The following is a 22,669-nucleotide window of genomic DNA, read 5'->3' as shown; positions in this document are numbered from 1 at the left end:
TATAATCCATTTAGGGAGATTAAAAAATAAAGAAAAAATAAATCTCAGCAAGCACGTTCCAGAAGTCGGGGTCTCGCACAGCACGCGTGTCCCCGCAGCCCACGTCGGCGATGTGCACAAACACCGCGCCGTGACCGCGCCGCGAGGGGCCGTTCCCAGCACTTTGTTTGGCCGTGCCCGTGGGCAGCCCCGCTCCCGCCCCGCCGGCCCGGCCCGGCCGGACACAGCGGCGCGGCCGGAAGCGCAGCACTGCGGCGGCGGCAGCAGCGGGTGCCCGGCGGGGCGGCGGCGCTGGAGCCGAGGAGGCCGGGACCGACGTGGCCGGCCGGGGGAGGCGGAGCCGAGGGGCCGCCGGGCGGGGCAGGCCCGCGCCGAGCCGCGGCTGGATGGCAGCGGCGGCCCGGGGCACGGCGGCGGTGGCGCACGGTAACTGCGGCGGGCGGCCCGGGGGCGGGGGGTGGTCGGGCCAGGGCCGGCCGCTGCTGCGGTGCGAGGGGGACGGCGGGGCCGGGTGCGGCAGCGCGGCTCAACCTCGGCCGGCGGGACGGGGTGAGCGGGGACGGGCAGCGCCACACGCAGCGCAACCGAGCCCGGCTCTGGAGGGGTCCGGCCCGGCCGAGCGAGGGACAACTTTGGGAAAGACGTGGCGGGGGAGCGCCTGGCGGGGCCGCTGCTGCCGGCAGAGGTGCCCCGGCCCGGCGGGGACCGTGGGCTGCGCGCCGCCCGCTCCGGGGCCGCGGCTGCCCCGGGCTCCCGGGGCCGCGTCCCCCCTCGCACCCGCCTTTGCCGCAGCTCGCCGGGGGAGCGGCGCCGGGCGGCTGTCGCTGCGGACGTGCCCGGGGCTGCGAGCGCAGTCCCTGCGGGACGCAGCCGAGAAAGTTTTGGAAGTCCCTCCTCCGGCAGACGATGCCGCGGGAAGGTCTCGGCGCGGGGGCTGCCCCGCGGGACGCGCGGAGCGGGGGGGCCGGGTCTGCGCGGCCCCACTGGCACGGGGACCCCGGGCGGCAGCCAGTGTGCCGCTCCAGAAAGGTGCGGGAACAGCGCTCATTACTATTTCGTCCCGCGGCAAGCATGTCTCGCTTTGCGTCGCTCAGCGTTTCTCTAATGGAAAACTCACGCTGTGTGTCCCGTCCGCCGCGATGTGACAGACGGCGACACGAGCGGGCCCGCCGCGTCGATCGCCTGCGGTGAGAGCGGGGCCGGAGCCCGGCCCGGGCTGGGCGAGGGCAGCGGGAGCGGGAGTGGGCCGGTCTGCCCGGCCTGTGCTTCGGGCTGCACGGAGAGCGGGCTGGGAGGAGAGACGTCCCAGCTAGCCCAGGGGGAATGAAGGCCATTGCCTGGTCCTCAAACTTCCCTCTCATCCTAGGGATGAAAGGATGCAGAATGGGGAAGGAGTCGCAGTCTCCCAAACTCCGTTAGTGTTCAGTCGGTTTTAAATGTCTTCCTTGCCGTCTCGCAGGTTTGCCCCGGATCTGTAATCTCTTCTGGTCTGCGACCCATTGTTTGTAATCCTGTGCATCCCCAGCTTTTAGCTGTGCACGCTGTCATTTGCAGAAATGTGAGTCTAGTCTGTGCAGAGTGTTTTTTTATGAGCGGGATGGGGCAAAAGGGAAGGGTCCCACCAGGGCAGTGCATTCCTTAGAGATGGGCAGTGATTCAGAGAGAAGGGAGTGCTCAGGGAGTACTGGAGACCTTTTGTGCTTCTGCCGAGGTCAGGGTTTCCAGGAGGAATTCAAAACTCTCCACGGGGCTAATGGAGGGAGGTGGCTCATGCAGAGTTTTTTTGGCTGAAAATTTTGCTTCCTCCCTGGAAAAAAAACTTTTCCATTCCATGCAGTACTCTTTTGCAACTGTAATGCCAGGCAACTGGCTTCCAGGGAAAACACTGGTATAAAAAAAGCATTTTCTTTTAATTTTTTTTCCTTTCAACAACATCTGAAATGTTATTATGTGGCAATGAGCAACTGCGCTGAGAGAAGAAATTATGTGGTCTGAGAAGGCAGAATGTTGAGGAAGAGAGTAATAGATAGAAGCATGGTCATCATGTCAATGTTTTATTTTCTCTTTTCCAGTAGGTTTTTGCCTTGGCATTTTAATTTTGTACATGTTTTCTCAGTCACTGCCTGCTCCAGAGAAGTTCAGTGGGCATTGTGAGGTAGGGGAGGCCCTGGGAGCCTCATGGATCTCCGGGCTTGGTGTGCAGCTTCCTCTGCCCCTGCTCAGGAGCATGTAAATAGCAAATTCTCATTCGCTTGTTCTTTCTGGGCTGGGAAAACCTAATGGTTATTCCAGTCCTGAGGGTGGTGCAGGAGGAGCTGAGCAGACCTGAGTCCTGAATGCTCAGACGTGTGGTGCTCTGGAGGGTGCTGCCGGTGGTCATGGTCACCAGGCTGTGAATCAGGCGCAGCTGGGAGCTGTGATCCCAGACAGAGAATTGTCAAACCTGATACATAAATGACCTGCTGGCTCTTTTTCTCCCAGAGTTGCATGCTCTTAAGTATGTGATAAACCCTACTTGAGAAAACACATCTCTAAACCTGTTTATGTCTCTGCCTTGTGACCATAGATGTCTCTGAGAGCCTGCAGTGCTGTCTCTAGAAATTTCTCAAGACATTCTCTGACTGGGTTCCTAAAACAGATGTTGTTGTCTAAAATTAAGGGTAGATACAGACTTCCTCCACCCTTTGCAACTGTTTTGACAGGGTATTATTTTCCTCTTGAGCAGTATTTTTCCTATGACTACATCTTCACTGCTTATTTTCTTCCTCTTAAATGCTTGCCATAGGGGTAGCAGGTTTGGATGTTTGAATTTAGAGACTTTGCTAATGTTCTAATGAGATGGAGAAGCAAAGGGGCTGTAGAGATAAAAAGTGCTGCTTTTTTTTTTTTAGCAAATAGTTACGATGTGTTAGGAATAAGGAAATGCTGGGAATATGCTCTAAAGAATTAGCTGGACACAAAGAGCAGTTCAGATGTGTCCTGAACAATACACTGAGTTTCTCATAGATGTTTTATAAATATAAGGAATTTATTGTGTGAGATATAGTATAGGGTTGTTCCTGAGGCATGATGTAATGATGGTCTGGCTGTACAGGAATAAAGAAATGTTCTGCTTTTTCCTCATGTGAGTAACAGCAGAATAAAGACCTGTGGACCACAGAAAGTTGAACCAACACTAATGTGAGTTAGGGGCATCAGTTTTCTACACTTTATACCCATTTGTTTTCCACCACCATCCGCTTTTTGAGAAACCTGATCCCCTTTGTGGCTGGAAGAATGGCATGAAGCGAAGTATGCAAACCTTTTTCAGAGTCCTGGACATGACCTTTGTCCTGTGTGCTACTGCATCTCAGTCTCTGAGACCCTTTCAGGTGTCCCTTGGAGCTTTTGTGGGTCGTGAGTGTGGAGAATGAAATGCAAGAAATCGACCTGTTGAATCAATTGCAGTGTTTACTTTTCCAGATTGATTCTCAAAAGCTGTGACAATGTTACAGAAGAGATTTGTGCTGCTTCCCATCATTGTTGAGCTGTGTGTATGTGTTGCTTCTTCATGGGCATGTATAGTTTTATAAATTCTGATTTATTTTTGGTGTATTCCTCACAAAGTTCTCAGTCATTTTATAGGTCTAATCCAATCATAAAAGATGAGGACATCCATCAGGCCCACTGCAGGGTTGGAAGGGGTGGAGGCCTGAAGGACTTCAAAGAAGGGATCTAATCTTTGCAATGAAATAGTATCTGCATCAGCTGTTTCTTTTTCTCAAAATTAAAATAAAAAAGCCAAAAAAACCCCAAAAAACAAACAAAAAAGAACCCAACAAAAAATTGTGCTGGAAAGTCTGCATCCTAGATAACCAGTTTCAGTATATCCCCAGTTTGGCACTATGTATATTTGTTTCTTCATCTTCAGGCTAATCTTGTTTACCATTTGGACTGATGTGGAAGAATAGTTGAGTACTTTTCCCCCTTTCTTGTGACTCTTAATGTATGCAGGCTGTTCTGTTCCTTTGGTGTTATCTTTTTAAGACTAAACACACCCAGGTCCTTTCTTTGGTTGTTTTTCCAGGTCATGCTCTCTACCCTCTAGTTTTTGTTTCTTTTCACTGCAGTGTCTCAGACTTTTGCATGTGTTTTATGAGGAAGAATATGCGGGCCTGGATGTGGTCTGTTGGCTAAAGACTCACTCACCTGTGTGACACCCACAGTGTAACTCCTACTATGTCCCGGGATGACTTTTACCCTTTTTGTAGCAACATAAGCCTGCTGGCTTGGAATTAATTTCTCAATCAGTGTGTGCTTTTTCTTTGTGGCATGTTGTAATTACTGTTCTGTCATTTGCATTCGATTTCACACCTGCTTCCCCTGCCCTTAGTGTACTGTTTTTTACTGATCCTTACTGAAATTTGATAGTAGGTTGTAGGTAAGTGTGGGGTTCCTGCAGCCAGATCAAAACACTGCAATAAGATGCCCCAAAATCCTGAGCTGGTTTGAACTTGCTGTGTTGAGGGATTTTAGTTTTTTTGTTGTAAGAGAAAAGTGATAGCTTTAGTGGTCCTTGCTCAACTAGCCAAGTCTGTGTCTTCACTGATTCCTTCTTGCATCCCTGCTCCTGATGGTCACTGTGCTTGGAGATCGGTGTTCTCCTTCAGAGAAGTTGTGAGACCCTGTCCCTTAATTTCTTTTTGCTTGCTTTTGATTGCAGCTTGGCCTTCCTCCTGCAGTGTTTTTGTTCAGGGACTGAAATTGGCAAAGGGCCATGAGTTTAAAAAAGCAGTTCTTCGTGCTCGCTTGTTCTGATGCTGCTCACTGGTGGAGTCTGGTGTGAGTGTGGAGAGGTGATGCTTGGGGAAGGAGGGGGGGACAAGGGGCAACACTGCCCTTTTCATCCACAGCCTTAGATTGGCTCCAGCATCCTGAATTTCATCTTGAGAGTTTCAGGTCCCTTTCTATCTGGCTGTTACTTAATGCTTTGATATCTTTATCAATTTCTTATCTTATAGGTAACTACCAACTGATCATTTAATTTGATCAAGAGTCCTTCAGAGGATTGAAGTTACTGGTGTGTAGCTTCTCCCACCTTTTTTTTTGCTTTTATAAAGGTAGGTGAGGCATGATGCTTCTCCAGCCTTCTTGTAGCCTTCCCATACTCCTGTAAATTTTCAAAGATGGTCACTGATGCTTCAGAGATTAGACTGGTTTCTTACATGCTTTTGGGTGAATGCTGTAATTACCTCTCAAGCTGTTTTGTGAACATTTTTTAGGTCTGTCTTTTTCTAACCCACCCTTTCCTCCCATTTCCAAATTATTTTTGCTTGTCACATTTCACTTTTTCTTCTGGAGATTGAAGGAACATTTGTACTTCAGCCTTTACATCATTTGCTTTCTTTCCCTCTTTGTCGATGACTGTAATTATCTTTATTTTTCTCTTCTAACATGCCCTCTTCTTCAGTTTTCTTGTGACTGCAGAGCTCTTACTAACAGCTGTGCTGATTTTGACTAAGAGACCATCTAATCCAGTATCCTTCTACAAAAGGATAAAAACAGGACAAGTAGATATGGTATTTTTCAAGTACACTTCCATTCTCCCACTCCTCTCATATCAGGGAATTTTTGAGTCTAATGTGAGCTGTTTAACCCTTAACAATAAATAGATTTGTCTTTCTAGTACTTGTCCTGTCTTTAGATGAGTGCATGTAAAATTTTTCATCATTTTTGGAGAAGCGCTATCACACAAGTTACCTGCTGGTGAAGGGCCATATGTGTTTATTTTGAAGCTGACCCTCAGTGGCTCCATGTGGATGGGTGTCAGCACTTGTGTCTGATGAGATGGTGAATAATCTACCCTGTTCCCCATCTTTTCACCACTCATGAGTTTACAGACCTCTGTTATGTTGCCCGTCTTGCATCCTAATTTGTTCCATGCCAAAGAGAAGACTTACCTGGTAGCATCTCTGGTCAATACCTTTTGCTGAAGCCTTGGGATACTGAAGGGCAAGAACAAGGGTACTTGGAGTCCTTGTCCAGCCCATCTGAAGGGAAATAGTGAAAGCCTGATGCTTTCCCCAGATGTCTCAGTTTCATGCCCCATTGATAAACAGCCTCTCTGCCCTTTAGTGCTGTGTTGAAATCAAGAAGAGTTTCAGGTGTTCCTCATGGGTGTTCATACCTGTGCTAAGATACTGAAGGGAGGGTGTGGTGTGGCCAAGGCTTTTCCTCTGGGATGGTGGAACAGAGGGTTGAACATGTTTTCATGTCTTCATTCCCCTCATCTTTTCAGAGATTGGCCAGCCCGGCTGAGACCACTTAGCAATGACAAAACAAAAACTCCTGTTTGATGGGACGTTCTCCTTGCTGCTGATCGCCGCCTGTGAAGCTCAGCAGCTCCAGAGGAGTCATGTTGCTGCCAGTTCTGGTTCTGTGTGTGACAAGGAGGCAGACTCTTGGGGACACCTGTTCAGCAGCGAGCGGCTGGATGCTTGGATCTGTTCCCTCATTGGTTCCTTCATGGTGGGGCTGAGCGGGGTCTTCCCCTTGCTGGTGATCCCCCTTGAGACGGGAGCTGCGCTGTGCTCCGAAGGTGAATCTGCCAGCTGCATTGGCCTTTCTGAAGCCAAATGTCCTGGGATGTGACAGCAGCACAGTGGTGAACAGGACCTGGTCACAGAAATGTTGTTCTTTAAAATAAAAAGTCTGTTTTCCGTCCTTTAATGAATTTAGTGAACCTGTGAATTTGAAAGGGAGTCCTTTGACAAATGTATGCCCTGGATGGAGCTTGTACAAAGAGTACTGTTTTTCACCCTGCTTGGTTCAGGACCCACACACTGCTGTCCCAGCCAAGTGCCGTCAGGGCTTTTTCTTGCACTCCATTTGGTTTGTGCTCTCTCTTTTGAAAGCTTGCTTTGCAGATGCTTCCAGTTTGGGTTTCTTTGTGCAAAATCTCGGCTGGAGATGTCTTGGTTCCTAGCTGAGTAGTGATCAGTTTTTTTCTTTTTGTTTCTTCTTTTTCTTTTTTTAGCTGGGTCACAGCGTTTGAAGCAGTTGTTGAGTTTTGCAATTGGTGGACTGCTGGGAAATGTGTTTCTTCACCTGCTTCCTGAAGCCTGGGCCTACACATGCAGTGCAACAACAGGTATGAGAGCCTTATGTGCCTGGAAGCAGCTTGTGCTGGGCCTGTTTTGAGTCTGCTCTGCCTTGAAAGCCCAAGACCAGCCAGTCTGGGTCGGCCCAAAAACTGGTCTCAGCTGGTATCCTTTTTCAAGTAATATATAAAAGCAAATGCCTAGGGAAGGATGTGAGAATAAAAAAACCACACGTGTAATACTTCATCTTTGTATTCAGCAGTCCTCCAAAGACTCTGAAATTAGAGGCTTCCTCAATTTGCCATGGTTTCTTTATGTTTAGTAACTTGGAATGGTTTTCTTGTTTATTGACTTTTCCTACCATGCCTTGGACTCCTGTAAATTTCTGTTGATTTTCCTTTGTACCTTCTGTAAGGAAAGGGAATGCTTCTTTAAGCTGATGGGAGGTTATGGTTGTGTATGTAGTCTGGTACACGAACATGTTCACCATCTTAGTTGGGGATCAGGTGCACCTTTTTTACAAATCTGTCCCTATAACAGTGTTACTCCTAGAACCTCTTTCTTGGACCCTCTGTTGGATGCTTTGATTTATGGGAGCTCATGTGTTGCAGTCTTTGCTCTATGAGAAATCATGGAACATTGTCTATAGAGCCGCAATTAAGATTGGAGGGTGGGGCAGGGGAAGAAGAAGGAAATGGAGGTGACAGAAACTTGTGTTTGCCAGCAAACTAAACACTGAGTTGGTATAGACCTTTTGGTATCAGTGTAGCTCCTTCATCCCTCAAATAGTCAGGGTTGCTGAAACCTATAATGTCTGCTTCAGCAAATTGATATCATAGAAGGCAAGTGCTGCTGCATCCCACCTGTTGAGATACCAAGAAGTCATTTTCCTGCTGAAAATGCGAGAGAGGGAAGATGATGCCCTGGGTTTCCCAGACTTTCTTGCACCTATGTCCTGGGGTTTCAAATCTGCCAGGCCTTTAGTCCTCTTCTTCATCCTAGCAATAGCACTGTCAGCAAAACTTCCTGTACTTTTTTTCACCCTTTCTACAGTGGTTCCCAAATTACTCTGTCTTCCTGCTCAAGCTTGTTTGCTTCTGCCAGACTGTCCTGAAGTGTAAAGGTTTGCTTGACCCATGTAAATCCTGGTACAGAGTCGTTCTGTTCTTCCATTGTAATGCAGTTTCTGTTTCTGGCAGTGAGGCTGAATGGATTATTATCTCACAAGCTTGGCTGTAATTGAAAAGAAAGTTTGTAGCTTTGGGCTTAATAACTTGCTGAGGTGTGGCAGAAAGGGGAAGGTGAGTTTCTAACTCCACTAATGGCAGAATTCATGTCAGGGCTTGCTGCTCAGTAGGTACAGCTGCTGGATTTTTGTTGATGTAATATTCACTTGCCTCTGGAGCTCAGGGAAATTCCCAGTGTTGTCAGGAAATATTCTGGGTTGAGCTGATGTGGAAAAAGGGATGGTAGCTCTCACTCTGAGGGTCTCGAGATTGTGAGATCTGTTAGATCAAGAATGGACAAGTTAAACTAATCTGTTTTGAGATGTGTTTACTCCTCCTACCTCACAGGGAGTTCTTCCACTGTCATTTATTTTTTTGTCTTGGAAATGCGTGAAAAGCTATGTATTTAATAGAGACATGAAGATTTCTCTTTTGTCCTTCAGGAGAAGGGCAGAGCTTTCAGCAGCAGAAGCTTCTGGGTCTCTGGGTGATCATTGGTTTCCTGACCTTCCTGGTGCTAGAGAAGATCTTCCTAGAGAAAGAGGAGGAGTATCCTGGTGTGGTAAGTTAGCAGCTTGAGGCAGGGGAGTACTCTTATATTTGAAGCTCTGTACTAAATACCTCATCTGCCCTATCTGACAGTGTCAGGAAATTATCCTGTAGCTGTGAGTAAATTGTCATTGCCCTTTGGGAGTTTTTTGCCACTTCTTTGCTACTGGTCTGTAGGAGTAGATTTCATCTTCAGGCTTTTGTTTTGTGGTTTTTAACTGAGATTTCTCACTTCTGGTTGGGTTTTGTTCTTTATGTGGTAAGTGTAAAAGAGAGCTCCTGTTCTGTGGGGGCTGGGAGCTGGAGCACTCTGCAAATCAGACTTTTGCTCGAGTAGGCTTTGAGGGGTGACAGTTTGCTGATGTATGTTCCATGGACCCATTGTGACTCATTCTCTTTCTGGGTCCTCAGTGAGGACAAAGGCCAGCCCTCTTGAAGATGTTTCTTCTTGGTTATGTCCTGGACCCGGTGTTTGTTTGGGTGACTTTTTGTGGTAGAAGGAATTTGTGACTGGCCAGGTAATCCTAAATTCAAAGGAATCACCCAGCTGCAAAGGGGAAATGTAGATGAGGTAGCAGAGGATAATTCCAGGACAGAGGAGAACACCTAGTCTTCAGAGATCTGCACAACTCCTAGTTGCAGCTCCTTTAGACTATTCAGTCCTTGCTGTGCCACGACTTTTGAGAGGTGAACCTGTAGGTCAGGCACTACATAAGAGCAATTAAGTGTAAACTTTGACTCAATGTGAGACTTCAATGCCCGAGAGGAACTTCATCTTCTCATTTAGAGAGAGGCTGAAATCCTAGATAAATATTTTGTTGTTTGGAAGGTGATGATCCCAGCTATAGAATAATTCTGTAGACTTAGTTGTTCTGATGCACTGGGGAGAGCAAGACTCTTTTCCCCATCTCCTGCCCAGGTGCAGTTGTATTTCTCTGGGCAGCAGCTGCTATCAGGAGGCGCAGGCTCAGTCTCTTATCCTTCGAGTGGAACTTGACTCATGCCAAGGGACTGTGACTCCAATTCCTCCCCTTTATATTTCTCTTGAGGATTGAGAGGTGTTAGCTCTTGTTGTCTTTCAGGGCAGATGTCACAATGGTCTCTGAATCTGTCTCATTTATGGCAGTTGTTATTAAACTGGGGTGTCAAACCTGCTGAGTCACATTGTAAGGACAGAAGGATTAAGGGTGAAGGCTGGATTTCTGATCCTGATTCATGCTCATTCATCACTTAAAAAAAATCAGTGACAAGTTTGTTTCCCCTAATTTAGGACTGTGATTCCAAAGCACTGTCTGGAAAGATTCCCAATGGAAGTGGTTGCCCCCTGCCAAAGGGGTCCTCTCAATCCCAAAGAGCACGAGCTCAGTGTAATGGCTCCTCCCTCCAGTCTGGTCCAAAAAACAACAGAATCAAGGTAAGAGGCACAGAAACTCACCTTCATTTCTTAGTCAGGAATTGTCTGTGGAAAGACTGTGCTTGAGTGGGGAACTCAGCATTTGAGTTGTGCTTAATTTTACTCTGTCAAAGTGTGTGCTGGTCACAGCAGGGAAGAAATTGCCGACTTGGAGAAAATCTGCACTGCAGCTTATGTGGAAGAGGAAAAATCAATATTTTAAAGGCACAAGTGTGATGATGTGCATTTCGGCTGAATTCTGGTACCAAAATACAGAATTTCATGTTTTATTACTCTATATTTTATAGTTAATATGTCTTTATTTGCTTAATTTTTTGCACCATGATTTCTGTGTTCTCTACTGCTTGAATTGTACCGATTCTGAGTTGCACTTTTCCTTTTAAGGCGCCTTTTGGAAGTGTTTTGACACCTTTAGAAGTGTGTTGAAGCTAACCAGTGTAGAATTTAAAAGTTCCATTTCTCAGATTATCAGTTTACCTGCTGCCAAAAAGGACTTCTTGTCCACTTCTGTCTCCAAACCTGTATTTCCCATTGCTTCCTTTGCACTGGATCTCATCTGACCTCACAGTGAACCTATTCAAGGAGCTAAACAGGCAAAGAATTTGCTTGTCTACACCCACACACCCACCTCCCACCCCCTGGTCTATTTCTCTCCTACCTTAACTTCTTGAATCAGCTTGGCATGCAGACAGGCAGCCTGTAGTGCTGGGATAAGGGAGATCAGCAGGCTCATAGCACTGGAGGGGGAGGAAGAGTCCTGCACCATGGGGAAGTGGATAACCTCTACATTGGCTTTGCTTCCTGTTCCATGTTACTATCTCTGTACTGTGGAAAACCCTTTTTTGGGTGAGCATTACAAGAGAGAGAGTAAACAACCGCTTTGGTGAAGGAGGACCTGCAATTTGAGTTTGAAAGCCCATAAAAAGGTGCAAGATTGTATGAGAGTAACTATGGACAGAAAGTGTTCTTCATGAACTAGTTCAAATCTGGATATGTGGTCAGGCAGAGGCTCTTCAGTCTTTCTATTTTAAATTTGTTTTGCTGTAACTTTATAGCTCTTGCTACAGAACATGAAAGTTATGCTGAGATCACTGAGTATTTTTGACATCTGTCACATTCATGTAATTTGTACATAGCACTGTAAGGTGCCACGTGGTTGTTTCTAGAGGTGGTAGTAGTGAAGACACCAGTATTACTGGGTTATGAAACATTGTGCCCTAATTTTGGAAGGGTTTATATAAGGAACTATAGACTACTGATTTCAAGTAGAAATGAAACACAGATAGGTGATACAATTGCTCAGGGCGTGGTCCTAATATAAAAAATAATAATGTAATTAATGCTAATTGATACGATTTTATTTAAGATAAATACATTCTTATCAACCAGACATTTTTCCTGCCTCTTATTCAGGCATAAAGTTGTTTAATAAAGGTCATGACAAATGTATATAAAACACAACTTTCTCCCCCATTCTAATCAACTTTGCTAATACTAGCTGTATTAAAAATCTGTTATTCGATGTTATTAAAAGGAGCTGGTTTAATGCAGCCCCCCTCAAATCTGTTTGGGTTATTATTTTTCCAAGTTATTATTTATAAAAATAGTATATCTTCACATTTGCAGGTACTGCGCTACATAAATGGCACATTGTGACTGCATGAAGTCAGCGATAGCAGCTAAACTGAGTAACTTCATCAGAAAAAAAGTGCTGAATTTTTAACAGGTTTTGATACATGCAATTATAAGGAATAGATTAAGAAGGACCTCAGATCATATATACAAGATAGGGATAGTTTCTAATTAGTCAATGCATTGGAAAAACACATGAGGATTACAGTAGGAAATTTTCTGAACACATTCTTCCCTCATGGTGCTACAGCCAGAAGGATGGGTGAGTAGGAAATAATATGTAAGAGGAGAGGTGAGAGTTCCTCTTTCTGTATGTCAGTAGTGAAACAGCTATCTGGCTTTTTCTAGTAGTGCTGTTCCAAATATCCAAAATACTACTAATAATTTGTAAAGGAGCCCAGAAAGAGATGAAATAATATTTTAAGTTTGCAGTACATGATAAGTGGCTTTCTTTAGTTTAGCTCTGTAGTCATGGCAGATCAAGGGTGACTTAGAGTATACAAATACCCGTAGAGGAATGACTAAATTTGAATAGTTACAGCTATAGCAAACAGTAGTGGTCTAGAACTTAGAGACAACTCTCTAATTGAGGGTAGCTTGCCAGTGGACCAACTTGCCTTAGAGACAGCAGATTTTTTTTGTCATTTGTGAGCTGCGAGCTGTGGTTTAAGCTGCTCTCTACAGAGTACATGATAGCCTAAGAAACAATGAAATTTGTGCACAAATTAAGTTATTTCAGTTGTGTTATATGGAAGGTTTAGGCAACCTACTAGCTTTAAAATCCTGACACATCTGTTCAATTTTACAGATGGTTGTTGATATGCATGAATTACAAACTTAAGACTTAATGGGTGTAGTTTTAACTTTTTACCTTCTGATCTTTTAATCTGAATATTTTAATAGTCTTCCTGGTAGGGTGGAAGTTATCAAACCTACCAAGATACTCCTGCGTTGTTAGCCTGTTTCCTTAGGCAACAACATAAGCAGTCATTCCATCTGTCTGTCCATCTGTTCTGCCCTTCATTTTCAATAACTTTTGAACCCATAATTAATTTTCCTTGTGTTCAGGAGAGGTCAGGAATCTTGAGGGTGATCAGACTTCTGCAAGTTCCATAAAAATCAGTGTGACAGTAGAGGGGGAAGGCAAAGGGATGCCCTGTTGAAAGCTGCAGCTGGAACTGGGGTGCCATGGCTGCAGCTGGGCATAGGGCTGCCACACCATGTGTGCTGGGCAGGGCATGTGCAGGAAACTGGTGGTGCTGGGAGTGAGCAGAACAGGTACTCATGAAGGAAGGGGTGAAATTCATAGCATGACAAAATTCTGTTCACTCAGAAACCCCTGTTTTTCAGCAAACAAAAAGGGAAAAATACTATTTAAATTAACAAAGTTACCCTTCAGGACTTGATTATTAGTAAGTTGTAGTGAGTTGACTGTTGTCCACATATATATATTAGAACTTCTGCTTTTTAGCTGCTGCTAGAATTTGTCCTAGCTGGAAAATGGCAGATGGGAGGTTTCCTTTGCATGCAGACATAGATCAGTTCTGTCCCTCGTTGCAGCTTTACTCCCTCAACAGGTAAAAACATTGTGTACACTACTTTTGCCTTGCTTATTCTTTCTTTCTCCCTGTGATACATGGGGTCCTGGTTGATTTGTGGAAGTATGTTTTATTACACAGTGACATTAATTCTGAAGCATGAATATAAACACTTCATCTGGCTGTGCTCTTTATGAGCAACGAGAACATCCTATTAGGGATTTGCAGAATGTAAATGTCAGAGGCTCATAACTGTCAAATCAACCCAATTTATTTCTGAGCACTCCAGAGCTTTGCTTCTTTCAGTGACAGCTTTTGCCCAAGCCACTGACAACAAAAAGTCGTAATGTTTTAATCATGAAGCCTATTTTTTCCTCTATACAGTGATATGGGAAAGCATTTTTGTGTAAAACTTCTGTGAATAATTATTATTATCCTGTGAGGAAAACGCCATCACGTAAAAAAAAAACATGAAAAGGAGAATTTTAGTCATATTTGGCTGTCTAGGAATGAGAGTATGAAGAATGAGAAGTAAAACTGTTCCATTTTTGTGTCTGCCTGCATGCATTTATTTGGGTTTCCTTTCTTATAAAAACATGCAGGGATCTTTCTTCCATTCATTGTGGAGATGTTACTTAGCTTATTACTTAAAAATGGGGTGGGCTTTGCTTAATTCTTAGTTTTTGCATTTAATCATGAGTGCACTTAAAAAAATTTAGAGGCTATAACAGTGCCCCAAGATGGTGCAGTAAAAATGCCCTGCAGAGAGGTGGTGCTTTGGAGAGAGAGATTTGACAGAAAGCTCCTGAGTTGTGGCATACAAATGACAGCAAGATGCCCCAAGAAACAGGGAAGAGCACAAGACCAAAAAGAGCTAATGAAGTCCATCAGCACTTGTGGTTGTCTGGCTGAACTTTGGCATCTGATGCTGTGGTGAAGTTAGAGTTTCACAGTTTCCAGACAGTGTCTTCACTCACTGGATACTGCCCTGTATCTGGAGTTCTTGCAGTCCAGAGATGGCCTGATACATGGGCTAACTCCAGGTTTGATAATAATTTAAACAGAAGTCCCATATAGTGAAGTGCAGTATCTCAGGACCAACATGCAATAGTTTTTGTTAAATATGATGGAAAAAACCCCAAAAACCTGTGAGCTAGAGAGCTGGGGTGGTATACCCTTGTAAATTACTTTAGATCAAATACTCAGATTTTGTCAGGAGATGACCCTAGTTAGAATGATAGGTAATTTTAACTTGGAGATGGACTTGTGAGGAAGACAGCTGCTTTATGCTTATAATTTTAAGAAATGTGTTTATATGCAAATGCTGATACATGCTATCCAGCCTTCTAGTGGGTGGTTTTTTGGTGACTGTCATCACTATCTTCTCTTTTGATTCTTTGTTAAGGGAAAGCAAACCCACAAGCACGAACTTTTTTGGTACAATGTTTGAAGATTTATTTAGTTATAGAAAGCCATTTCAGCAGCATTTGTTCTGTTGCATTGTTCTGCCAGCTTTTGAAGAGGAGATATTTAACAGTTGGATATTAAAGTACATGACTTGAAAACAAGATCAAGTCATATTTGAAGCCAGTCACCTGTGTAAATTAGTCAGTGTTACCTAAAATTGGTTCAACTTAGAATTAAATATATTCTTGCATTTTGGCTTTCTTCTTTTTCCTTTCTTTTTCTGTTTCTAGAGCTTTTCATCATTTGCATACAGTAATTATTCTAATCTCAGACAATACTTGCCTGCCCTAAAAGTTATTTTTACTCTAAAACCAAAAATTACATTTAGTTTTTACTCAAGCAGTGACATAGTTCAAGATTTTCAGCAGAAGCATTGTGCTCTGTCCTTTTCCATCTGATTGTGACTGCATCACCCATGTCTAAGCTGTTTTTTGTCTTCTTACATCTCTCTCTTTATCAAGGGCTCTTCCTTCTCTTTGCAGATTAGTGGATACCTCAATCTGCTGGCCAACACCATTGATAACTTCACACACGGCCTGGCAGTAGCAGCCAGCTTCCTGGTTAGCAGAAAGGTAAAGTTTCTGTCCCCAGCTGTGTATTGAAATGGAGAGGTCTTGTCTCAAGTATGATACAACATGTAAAACAGCCAAAAAATGCAAGTTCTTTCCTATTTGCTAGAATTTTCTGAGAAAAAGCAGGCTACAGTAAAGCCCAACCCTATCCTGATCCTCTGATGCAGAGCTTCTTTGAACTGGGGACACATTAGTCATTTGTACTGGCATTAGGGGATGGATTAGCTCATCCACCCTCATCTGCTCAAAAGACAGTCCAGAAATAACACGATGAGGATGGTCACCTCAGAAACTGGGACATAGACAAGGCAGAGATGTTTATTGCATTTTTGCTTTTGTCTTCAACACTGATGATGGACTATGGTGGTCCATTACCCTGCGCTGGACCACCATGACTGTGAGAATTATAAACTCCCAGTCAGCCCTGCACTGATGTGGTATCTGCTGCTCCAGCTGGATCCCTATAACTGTATGGGACCTGAGGAGATTCATCCAAGAATACTGGAATTGTTTCCTAATCTCTTTCTCTCTGCTGCAGGTTGGGTTCTTAACCACAATGGCCATTCTCCTGCATGAAATCCCACACGAGGTGAGAGGGCTTTGTATCCTGCCATTGTGAGGGGGATTACAATGTGCTTCATCTACTAAGAGGAGGTCAGGTCTGGTTAACATCTTCTTGTCTTCTTGAAGGCTGCTCCCTCTGGGGAGACTGACAACGTTGAAAACCAGGAACAGTCTTAAAGCACTGGCCTTGTTGTGAATGACCTTTGTAACTGGGAATTTAGTATTCAAGTTCATTAACTGTCAGCTCTTGGTTTTCTTAGGTTGGAGACTTTGCAATCCTTCTTCGGGCTGGCTTTGACCGCTGGAGTGCAGCCAAGATGCAGCTTTCCACAGCTCTGGGAGGAATTCTAGGAGCCTGCTTTGCAATATGTGCTCAGTCACCAAAAGGAGCAGGTAAGGTTCCCTGGGACCTCTGTAGAAATGGGAGAGGAGGCAGTGCTTTTCATCCTTCTGTGTTGTGTCCCATGGCTCTGTCTCAGTAATAGCTGAAGCTTTCTGTATTTGTGCAGGAGAAACAGTAGCCTGGATCCTCCCTTTCACTTCTGGAGGATTTCTGTACATTGCCTTGGTAAATGTTGTGCCTGATCTCCTGGAGGAGAAGAATCCTTGGTAAGTGCTCCCTCCTGTTCTGCAGCAATTCATGCTGCCAGGGGGCAGGGATATCTCCCTTCCCTGTGCCTCTTCTGGAAGTGTGTGAGTGCCAGCTTTCCAAATCCTGTGGATAAGGCTGTAATCAAAATAGACTGCTTGCTATCTATTGCATTTGTGGGACTAAAAAGACCCTCTGTAAATGAGAGCTTTCACCTGGGTGAGTCCCAGAGATTGTGCTGGCACAGCATGCAGCAGGGCCAGCTAGAGCAAATTCCTGGGAAACATGTCCAGTAAGGACACCACTGCCCAGTCTGTGTTTTCATCTTCCAGTACATACTGGTGTAGGGACTGTCTGAACCAGGGCCCCACAGAGGTGTATATGTCTCATAACCACATGTGAGTCTATCCTTCCGTGCTTCTCTCTCTGACCCTATCCATTAATTCATACCTCTGCAACCTCCTTTTGGTAGCAGTTTGCAGAGTTTGACTGTACTGTTAAGTGATGCTTCTTATTATTTGGTTTTTACACTCTTGTGTATTGATTTTTTTATTAGGTATCACTGTGTTGTTGTGTGAGTAGAAAAATAATAGTTTGCTTTTCTTTATCACTCAGCATTTCATAGTCTGTCATTGTATTCCACCTCAGACATCTCTCTTCTGTACTGGTATATATATTCCAATGTATTTGGGTATCCCTCGTGTATTATTATTTTTGTTTCTTGCAGTCTAATCAAGGCTGTAGCAGGTCCAATCCAGCTGTTCCAGAGTAAAGGCCCTCTCAGATCTGCTGCTAGAGCTGCTCCTGAATGTTCCCTCCTATTTTAGTTGTAATAAGACAAGTAACTTTAGTAGTTTAAATAAGATGCCTTGGTTCGCCTAGTTAATTACGACTGAAACAGTGCTCAAAAAATCAGCTCCACAGTTCTTTCTGAGGAGGTAGGAACTTTGTGGAGAAATGTTAATTTGGGTTGGTAACCTCTTGTGTTGGCAGAGGTTGTTGGCAGAATATGCAGAAGTGGGAGGTACACAGTCACTTCAATCCAACATAAACCCGAGACAGTGCTAAAAGAATGGCCAAATTTGTTGGCTTTTTTTTTTCTGTAACTGTAGTTGTTAGCTGGATGAGGTCCCTAAAGTGTCTGTGCACATGCTGTATAAGTGCTAGTTTCCTCGTGAGTGAAAGGCCATGAATATGTATCTGAATAGCTGCATGACTGAATCAGCTTGAATTGATTTGGAAGCCTGGAGTTGGGCTTGCAGCTGAATGGAGCAAGTCCATGCCAGTTTATAGACAACTCCTTTGCTGGGGGTACTGGGAAGGTCTTCTCATACAGTGAGAAGTGTTAGTGACTTCATACAGCTGCTGTGTTCTCCACGTGGTAAATTTGAAAAGGCAAACAAAAAATCATTGGAGAGCTTTGTGCAGCTGCCTATGGGGATTGGTTTATGGCTCCTTCTAATTTTGCTGTTTCTTTCCCAGGAATTCCCTGCAGCAAATTCTGCTCCTGTGTACGGGCATTACAGTCATGGTGCTACTTGCGCTCACAACCGAGTGACCTCTGCGCAGACCTCATGATGCCTCCCAGAGCCACCACAGTGACTCTGAGCTTTACAAAGCAATAAGGAACACTAATGTTACTTCCCACATGTGTGCGCGCAGATCTGGCTGCTAGTATGAGAAGTGGGTGACAGAGAGGTCTGGCTGTGCAAGACTTCATTCCCTGGCTCTCCTATCCCTGTTCTGCTAAAATCCACACATGAGGGCTTCTGTTCTTTTTTTGTTTGGTTGGTTTTTATGGAGCAAAAGATACACTGGGCAGAAACGAACTGAACAACTGCTCGACTATGAGTGAATGATGTTTCATTTGGTTCATTCTGATGGAACTGCACCTCCCAGGCTCTTGCGTGAAAACAGCAGAAGTGATTCCTGTAGCTGATGAAGATAAAGGGTTTTTCCTACCACTTTAAGGGCTGGAGGCAGAACAGGCATGACAAAGCTTTAGCCAGAACCCCCTACCCATGAGAAGTTGATGGTGCTATGAGATAGAGGGGAAGAGACCCTTTCCAACTTGATCTCCAGCTGTTCATTGACACCACTTGTTCCTAAAGGTAGTATTGGCCTCAACAGTCCAGCTCTTTTGGTCTATTTTGTTTACATTGAAATTGAGCCAAAAGCTTGAGGCACTTTAGGGTAGGTCACTACAATTAAATGACTCAGCTTGGAGATTACTTGCCTCAGCCCTAACCACTCCAGTAGCCAGCACAGCCCAACTGTTTATCTGATAAATGATCAGTAAATGTTTCTTCAGTTGTCAACTACCAGCTCATGTCTGAAGGGAAAGCCATGTAGCTCTTGTGACTGAGCTCCCTCTCCTCATAACCATTAGTTGAACATGCTCCTGAACCTGCTCATGAGACCTGATTCATGCACCATCTGCCCCACACCGTGTTTCAGAGCTTTCTTGAGGTGTAGCATGTTAGACCTGCCCAGCAGGCTGCAGTCCCCCTAGACTGTCATGGCAAAGGTGCTTGAACACTACAGCCTGGTCAGCAACTGATAACTCCTGGTTAGCTTTTCCTCTGTTCAGTGTAGACTCTTTAGGAGCATGCTGTAGATGGCCGCCTATTTCTGGAGTTCTTACCTCACAGTGGAGTTCATCTGTTGAGGATGAATGAATAAGAAATAATACTGACAGCTTTTAGATGGGAAGGTTGAAACTGCTGGTGAAAATATTTTTAAGTAAGGTGAGAAAGAGATTTGAAAAGGTGACAATAAGTATGCTTTAAGAGGAGTTTTCTGTTATGTGATGCCTGGGATAAAATCTTTGGCAATTTGAGACCAATAAAAACAAATAAAATTTCTAGTGCTTTCCTCCATCACAGCTCATAGGGCTCACCAGGCCATAATTCCACAGGGATGTTTTAACGCCACAGAGATGTGTACAATTACTAGATCATCCCTTCTGTAGAACTCAGCTTTGCTTAAATTTGTTTAAAAACAGGTCTAATTGAACTAACAGAGTCACTGAACACAGAACAGGTGCCACAGTGTGATTTGCACCAACTTGGATCAGTCTTAAAACACCTTTTGTGAAGCAGTACAGCTCTGCACTCTGCCCAGGGCCTTACCAAGAGGACTTGTGAGGGCGATTAAGGTCAGAGCAGCAAGGCAGGTATACTGCCCACAGCAGAGGCACTACTTCCCTAAGAGATTCCTGAACTGTTGACACAGTTCTTTTTTATGACAGCTCCTGTCCTACTTTTCAGTGAGTGCTGGAGAGCTCATTCTTGCAGTTTTGTCTGCCCAGGAACTGCTGTCTGAATTTTTTTCAGCTTTCCTTTCCCTGGACTTACATTAGTAACTAGTTTCACTGCAACAAGGAGGGAGGCTTAGTGCAATTGTTTATTCCTCTTTACAAAGTTGCCTTCCTGTGCCAGCTACTCTCTCCATCATTCAATTGTCATGAGGTCTGAAGGTAGCATCTATTTCCTGCTTTCCTGGAAGGATGATTAATCCAGTTATCCTTCAGGGACTGGGGGAGTTTGCCAACACTCTGGTTCTACCTTTGAGGGTTCCTTCTGCCCGGGGACTGCAGCTAAGCAGACCCTGTAACAGGGCTCTGGAGGAAGCAGGCTTGCACAGAAAGTTGTGCCTGCTGTTCCTCAAGATGTCTTTCCCAAAATAAGGCTGGCATTTAAGTTGAGGCATTGCCAGGTGAGTGCCCATGAGTTGGCGTTGTTGCATCAGCACTGAGCCTTGCCAAGACTGAAAACCACAGTCAGGATTCTATACTCAGCGTTCAGGAATGTGAAGTGGATGACACTGAACAAAGAATTTCTGAGCTGTTTTTCTTGGCTGCTGTCACAGGCATGGATAGTCTGTGGTTCTTGGGAAGATACCCTGGTAGGAGGTAGCATGGGGTTGTGGGAGGGAGGGGTTCAGTAGATTTCTACTGCGTCAGCCTTGGGGCTGAGGGTTGAGAGCCTTGGGAGGAAATGGAGCATCACTCCACCACATTTGTCACTTTTGGAAATGCAGAGAGATTTGTATTTTCTAGCTCTATTTTTTCAGCTGCTCTTATGCATTTTCCCCCTTCATCTGTATTGGTCTGCTCTGCATGGAGACAATAGAGATGAAATAAATGATTTACCATGTTGGTTTGTATTGTTGGATTATTTTATTGTGTTGGTTTAGGCTTTTTTATAAGTTCCTACTTTCCTTTGATTTTAAAATTAAATTTAAATTTCATTTGAATTACACAGACATATCTCTGGGTTAGTCTAGAGCAGTTTGGACTCTGAGTTGATGTCAGACTTTCCCCAGACTTACACAGCTGAAAGTAAAAGTTCTTTTCCAGTTTCTTCTCTTTGCTGCCGTGGAACTGTTGTCCAGGAGCACTGTGGTAGAATTATAATTCTTGAGTGCTGCTCTGGGTTCCCTGAAAATCATCACCAAATACTTTCAGGGGAAAACTTGCATGGTAACTTTACTGTTCAGAGAGTTTTGTAATCATACCTGACTGTGATCAATTATTTTTTAAAGTCAAAAAACCTCAAGGCCTGTCTGGTTTCAGTTAACACTAAGCTGGATACTTGCCATGTCAGACAAAGGTACCATCATGAAAGGTTGTGTGTTCCAATAGCCCTGAAAGGACTAAGAGGAAGTTCTCTGTCCTTCAAAAACATGGGTTCAGAAAATGTCTTATCCCACCCTTCATTTGGAAGATTTTCAGCTATAAATGGTGCATTTATATATCTTCTTACCCAAAGTCTTCTGTAAAGAGAAGGAAAGCCACAACCCAAGAGCTGGAAGAAGATGAAAGTAGGTAGGTGATCAAGGGCATGATGTCACAGTCTGTGGATTTTGCCAGTAATCTACATTTTGGAATCTCTGTCCCTGGATTTACTACACTGTACTCTTGGGCTGTGCTGGAACTCCTGCCCTTATGACTGTGCTATGAGCCTTTCTCCCTCATCCCTTTTTCCTTCTCAAAAGTAATCAAAATTATCATGAATTAATTAGCTATCTGTTTCACAGGCTCTGGGAAGGATGGCTCTGATGCAATTTGTAGTAGCACAGAAAGGAGAACAATTAGAATTTATTTAATTCATGGGAACTTTCTAAGATGATGGTGTTGCTGAAGCCCCTGTCTTTTGAAACTCTATCCAGAGGAGCTCACATGGAGAGTAAGGTGACATAATAGGATTGCAGACTTAGGAAATGTGAGTATTTGGATCTTTCCAGGAAAGAGCTATTACAATTGAAGGATTTTTCCATGTTAGCTTAGAGCAGTGATTGTATTTGAAAATTATTTTTCATTCTTGCTGTGGAAGACTTAATTTAGCTGGTAAGTGTAAGAAAATTCTTTTGACAGCAGCCCTTTCAATTTGTCTGCCTTGAAGGCAGCAGTGTGCAGCTGCTGCATGGATGGTAATCCCATCTGTCCAGTGCAAACTGCAGAAGAGGATCACGCAGAAATGTGGTTAGAACAAGCTTTAGCTGTGGCTGCTGCATGTTTCCACCAGGCAGAGTGCTCAGGGGAGATAAGCAGTACTCTGTGCTGGGCAGTGGTGCTGGGAGAAGGGCTGGGGAGGGTGTTTAGGTTGTGCTCAGTGTGGCCGAGAGACCAAGAAGTGTCAAAGGGAAGGTGGTGGCGGGGAGAAAGGATCAGAATCTCCTACAGTTGAGCATTTGCTCCTGGGAACAATTAAAACTACTTCTAACAAAAAACCCCCAAAGCTAAGGATTTCAAAATTGGACTTAAAATTAGTAGTTTAGGCATAGCATATCACTAGATCATTTTATCTGAAGGCCACAATTGATGAGATGATGCCCTAACAACTGGCTTTGGGGACTGACTGGTAGAGCTGCAGCTGGAGGAACAAACCCTATACAACAAGCGGGATCAGAAGGGATTTTGTGCCCTATAAATGCTGCGTTTAACTAATGGCTTGGATTTAATCTGCTTCTCACTGCATAAAATAGATGGACATTTTTCTGGCCTTATTTTTCATTAACTGATAATGAAGGGTGGAG

The 22,669-nt window shown here is 44.4% G+C and overlaps 1 protein-coding gene across 4 annotated transcripts; it reads left to right on the top strand.

Moving 5' to 3' along the window:
• The first annotated feature begins 357 nt into the window (after window positions 1-357).
• On the top strand, window positions 358-20,788 carry SLC39A13 (solute carrier family 39 member 13). 4 transcript variants are annotated; one of them, XM_030950166.1, is made up of 10 exons: window positions 358-426; window positions 6,278-6,577; window positions 7,016-7,129; window positions 8,749-8,867; window positions 10,125-10,268; window positions 15,388-15,477; window positions 16,016-16,066; window positions 16,302-16,434; window positions 16,551-16,650; window positions 18,113-20,788. In XM_030950166.1, the coding sequence occupies exons 2-10, from the start codon at window positions 6,310-6,312 to the stop codon at window positions 18,186-18,188; spliced, it is 1,095 nt and encodes a 364-aa protein (XP_030806026.1). In that variant the 5' UTR covers window positions 358-426; window positions 6,278-6,309; the 3' UTR covers window positions 18,189-20,788. The 4 variants fall into 4 exon arrangements, with proteins under 4 accessions (XP_030806026.1, XP_030806027.1, XP_030806028.1 ...); XM_030950167.1 differs by lacking the exon at window positions 358-426 and adding an exon at window positions 904-1,558; XM_030950168.1 differs by lacking the exon at window positions 358-426 and adding an exon at window positions 5,010-5,099.
• The last annotated feature ends 1,881 nt before the right edge of the window (window positions 20,789-22,669 follow it).

Source organism: Camarhynchus parvulus, chromosome 5, assembly GCF_901933205.1.
Source record: "Camarhynchus parvulus chromosome 5, STF_HiC, whole genome shotgun sequence".
Taxonomy (NCBI): domain Eukaryota; kingdom Metazoa; phylum Chordata; class Aves; order Passeriformes; family Thraupidae; genus Camarhynchus; species Camarhynchus parvulus.
Note: the sequence above shows the minus strand (reverse complement) of the source record. Positions and strands in the feature narration are given on the sequence as shown.

Bases quoted from the DNA above. Each gene is read 5' to 3' on its own strand.
- SLC39A13 (XM_030950166.1), top strand. From the start codon at position 6,310: ATGACAAAACAAAAACTCCTGTTTGATGGGACGTTCTCCTTGCTGCTG. The intron at 6,578-7,015 runs GTGAATCTGCCA...TTCTTTTTTTAG, and splicing joins AGCTGCGCTGTGCTCCGAAG to CTGGGTCACAGCGTTTGAAG. The intron at 8,868-10,124 runs GTAAGTTAGCAG...CCCCTAATTTAG, and splicing joins AGGAGGAGTATCCTGGTGTG to GACTGTGATTCCAAAGCACT.